Here is a 3861-nt window from a genome sequence, read left to right as displayed (position 1 = left end):
TTCCCCTCTGGCCCCCCAGTGGCTTCGCCAGGGGCTCGCGCCTGCGAGGCTGCCGAAACCTCTCCCCCCGCGGGCGCCTTCCTGTGCGGGCGGTTTTGGTGCTGGGAAAGGCACCGTGGGGGTGACAGCATTGCGGCTCAGCACCGGCCCCAGTGGCGCTGATGGCCTTTGCTGAGCGTTGAGTGCCTCAGTTTCCCTTTGCTGTATTGGACCGTGTCCCCCCTCCCCCAAGCTGGGACCACCGAGCCCCAGCAAGGTGAGTCCCGGAGTGGGCTGCGGGGCACAGACAGACCCCGCTTCTCCATCGAGGAGGGGTTTGAGCCCATCAGTGCAACGCTGGGGACATCGGGGACCGAGAAAGCCCATCCAAGCCCCCTCACCCCTGTGGGACATCCTCCTAGCCCTGGGCTGACCTTTATGCCGTGGCCGATGTTGTCCAGGACGCTGAAGTTGAGGGGTTTCCTGTAGTAGGGCTCCAGGCAGGGCAGGCTGGGGGGGGACATGATCTTCTGGTAGGACGGGAACCTCTTGCTGACGGTCAACGAGCCGATCTCCCGGCGAGACACCTTCTCCTTGTGCATGTCAACCCTCTGCGGAGATGGCACTGTCCCCACCGTCCCATCCCGGGTTCTCCTCATCTCCTGCTGCCACCTCCAAGTCCCACCACCCTTCCTAGCCCCATCTCCCCGCCTGTAAGGGAAGGGGTCGCAGGAAAGGATCAGGATCAAGCCTGAACCCCCCGGCCTGGCCAAAGTCGCAGGGGCAGGCCCTGCTCCGCTCCATCACAGCAGGGCGAGTGATGCCCTTGATGCCACCGCAGCGGATCTGGCCATTCCTAAAGCAGGGGACGGGGGGGACAGGGAGGGCAGCGGCGGGGGGGATGCATGAGCCTCGGCCACCCATAAGTTGTTTTCCTGCTGCTTCCAGCATGACCACAGGGTCCTGTCTCCTCCCATGGCTGGAAAGGCTCCAGGCAGCTTCCAAGTGCCGGGAAGAGGTGGGGGGCCACGGGACTCTGCATCGGCATCCCTAAGCTCTGGGAGGATGAGGCCAGGCTCCAGCAAGGGGAGAGTGTTGCAGTGAAGCCAACGCTCCGAGCCCCGTCATTCCGCTTTGATTCCTCTGAGGTTTCCCAGGCAGTTCCTACGGTCCTCTCCTCTGGGATTTGCAAGTGCCCAGACTGGGAGAACACCCCGGAGGCCAGCTTCCCAGCCCCAGGTGGACTCGCCCCCCCCCCCCCCCGTTGGGTGCCCTCCACCACCACCCAAGGAGATGGTCTTGCACTTTCACTGCAAGGTGATGCTAAGGGGAGGGCTGACGGGCTCTTCAAGCCATGGGGAAGGAGGGTCTTCAGCCCCCTCGAGCTGCCCAAACTCCCTTTCCCAGAGCCCACCCCCTTCTCAGCACCCAAACCCCAAAACGCATCAGCACCGGTCGGAGGACGGTCCCACCTGGGCCACGCAGCCGACGTCGGCCTCCACCTTCCGCAGCTCGGCCGCCTGCAGGTCCAGTAGCCGGAGGAAGGCGGTGGCCAGGCTGCTGATCTGGTACGTCACGCTGGCCAGGGACTGCGTGCTCAGCGCCATCGTCTCCTCCAGCGCCTTCCGCTTGTCGCTCGCCTGGGGGGGGGGAAACCCAGCCGGTGGGACGAGCCCACCCCGTGCGGCCACCGCTGCCCTCCATCTTCACGCTGGAGTCACACGGTAGCGAAGATGCTTCCTTCTGCTTTCCAAATGCATCAAACTTCCTCTGGCTCCACCGGCGGGACACACGGACACCCATCAGGCAGCGGCACTTGGCTTTTCCGGCACTGGGAATTCACCCCGATTCCTCCCCGGGATGCTGCCGTTTCGGCAGGTGCCGGAGCCGAATGGCCGGCTCAGCCTCCTGCCACCCTTGGGGACATCTGGCCATGCCACCAGCCAGCCATGCGCGGGGACAGCCAGCCACGCCACCAGCCGCGCTGGCGATGGCGTCTCAGTTCTCTGAAGAGTTCAGCACGTTTCCCCTTCAGCTCCGCTCCAGTGGGTCGGCACCGCCAGCTCATTGGGAGCAGCCTCGGGGTCCGGCACGGGCAAACAAGGCCACCGAGATGGGCTTTGCAAAGCACCCGGGGACCCCCCCGGCCAAGACACCCTCCCCAGCAAACAGGGCCAGAACTCTTTTTTTTTTTCTCCTATTTCATCCCAAAAACTCCTGCCCCCTCCTTCCCTCAGCAGGTCACAGGGGGGGCCAGGCAGAGAGGAGGAGGAGGGACACCGACGGCTGCAGAGCTTCACGCTTGCTCTGCACGTGCGGGCAACCCAGCTCTCCTCTGCCCTGCCAGGAGGCACCTCCGAAACCCTGGGGACAGCCTGTGGGGACAGCCCAGGCGGGGCTGGTGTCCCTGGTCCCCTCCCAGGGCTTCTCTGGAGGCACCAAACCCCCGGAAGACTCTCCCTTCGTCCCAAACCCCACCCCGAGAACTGAGCAGAAAAGCTGCTGTGGAGCAAGAGGGGAAACTGAGGCACGAGAAAAAAAAAATAGAGACAGCGGCATGCAGTTCTCAGTAGGAAGCTAACAGGGGTGCTCAGGCTCCCGTCTCCAAGGGTAGAGCCTTCCCCGTCACCCACCAGCCGCCCCTCCGGGACCACCACCTCACCAGGGCTCCCGGCTGTCTCCAGCATCGTGCCCAGCCCCAAAGCCGCAGCTCGTCCCGCGATGTCCCCAGCCGTCCCCGTCCCCCTCACCTGCAGGTAGTTGCTCTCGCAGTAGTCAGCAACCCTATGGAGGTTGCAGTGGTGGTCGCGCAGGACCTGCCGCCCCGCCGGGATGTCGCGCTGCTGTAGCTGCTCCAGCTCCGACATGGTGCCGGGCTCGGCTCCCACTTCCTCCCCGGCCGCCTCGGCGCCGGGTTTTGAAGCTCGCGGCGATGCTGACGCAGGGCCCGCGGGCGCCGCGGTGTCCCCGCCCCCCCCGAGGGACGCCCCGCAGGCGTGGAGCCCGCCCCGGCCACCTTCACATCGTGGCCCTCAGGAGAGCCGGGGGCAGCGAGGAAAGGTGGGGGGGCCAGCGGGGAGGAAGCCAGCGTGACCCCAACCTGACGGGGGACGCGTTGGGGGGCAGCCCCTGGCCGCGGCTGGTGGTCACCCCGCTGGGGCAGGGCATGAGAGCGGCCGCTGTGGTGAAGGATGTGAGTCACGGAGGAACCGGCGGCGAGTGACCGAAAAAGATCCCGACCCCCATCTCTGCCACCCGCGCCCACCCTCCATGAGCCCCTGCCGCCCTCCCGGTAGGTGTGGGGCTGAGCCTGGCTTGGTCGCATCCAGGGAGGGCGATGCCCTTCCCTTTGCCAGGCGAGGCAAGAGATACAGCCAGGCAAGAGATACAGCCAAGGGCAGCGCTTCGACTGCCAGGTCCTCCTCCCCGGAAAAGCCCCGGGCACCCTGTGCACCCCGCATGGCATCGCCCGGGTCACCCAGACCTCGCTCAGCTCAGGGCACAGAGGGATGTGACAAGTGACCCCGCGGAGGCGCCCGTCCTTCCCTCGCCAGGACAGCGCGTCCTTCTCTGTGCTTTGCTAACAGTGTTTCACATCCCCAGGGGTGAGGCTGTGCGGAGGGCAGGAAATTCCCACTTCCCCCGTGCTTGGAAATCTCCCTCCACCCTCTCCTCCTCCTCCTCCTCCTCCTCCCGCAGGCGCTTCCTCGGGGCCTCCAGCCCCAGCGACTTTGCACCGGCCAGACAGGAGCAAAACCCACGTTAGGGCTTGGCCCTTCCTGAGCCCGCGGCCCCACCAGCACAAGGACGAGGGAAATGATGAATTTCCTCCAGCACTGGCCCAGCTCCTCACACCCTGAAGGACCAAGAGCCGCCTGAGCC

General features: G+C 65.8%; 1 protein-coding gene across 1 annotated transcript in view; it reads right to left on the bottom strand.

Annotated features, from left to right (window-relative positions):
- The window catches only part of ABI3 (ABI family member 3), a 4667-nt gene extending 1821 nt beyond the window's left edge, over positions 1 to 2846 (bottom strand). The window contains exons 1-3 of the mRNA XM_009287759.1: positions 2730 to 2846; positions 1452 to 1619; positions 414 to 590 (exon numbers count right to left, since the gene is read on the bottom strand). Of these exons, the coding sequence (XP_009286034.1) occupies positions 414 to 590; positions 1452 to 1619; positions 2730 to 2846 (462 nt within the window). The remainder of the gene's footprint in view (positions 1 to 413; positions 591 to 1451; positions 1620 to 2729) is intronic.
- Between the last annotated feature and the right edge of the window lie 1015 nt (positions 2847 to 3861).

This window comes from Aptenodytes forsteri, unplaced genomic scaffold (assembly GCF_000699145.1).
Source record: "Aptenodytes forsteri isolate BGI_AS27 unplaced genomic scaffold, ASM69914v1 Scaffold25, whole genome shotgun sequence".
Taxonomy (NCBI): domain Eukaryota; kingdom Metazoa; phylum Chordata; class Aves; order Sphenisciformes; family Spheniscidae; genus Aptenodytes; species Aptenodytes forsteri.
Note: the sequence above shows the minus strand (reverse complement) of the source record. Positions and strands in the feature narration are given on the sequence as shown.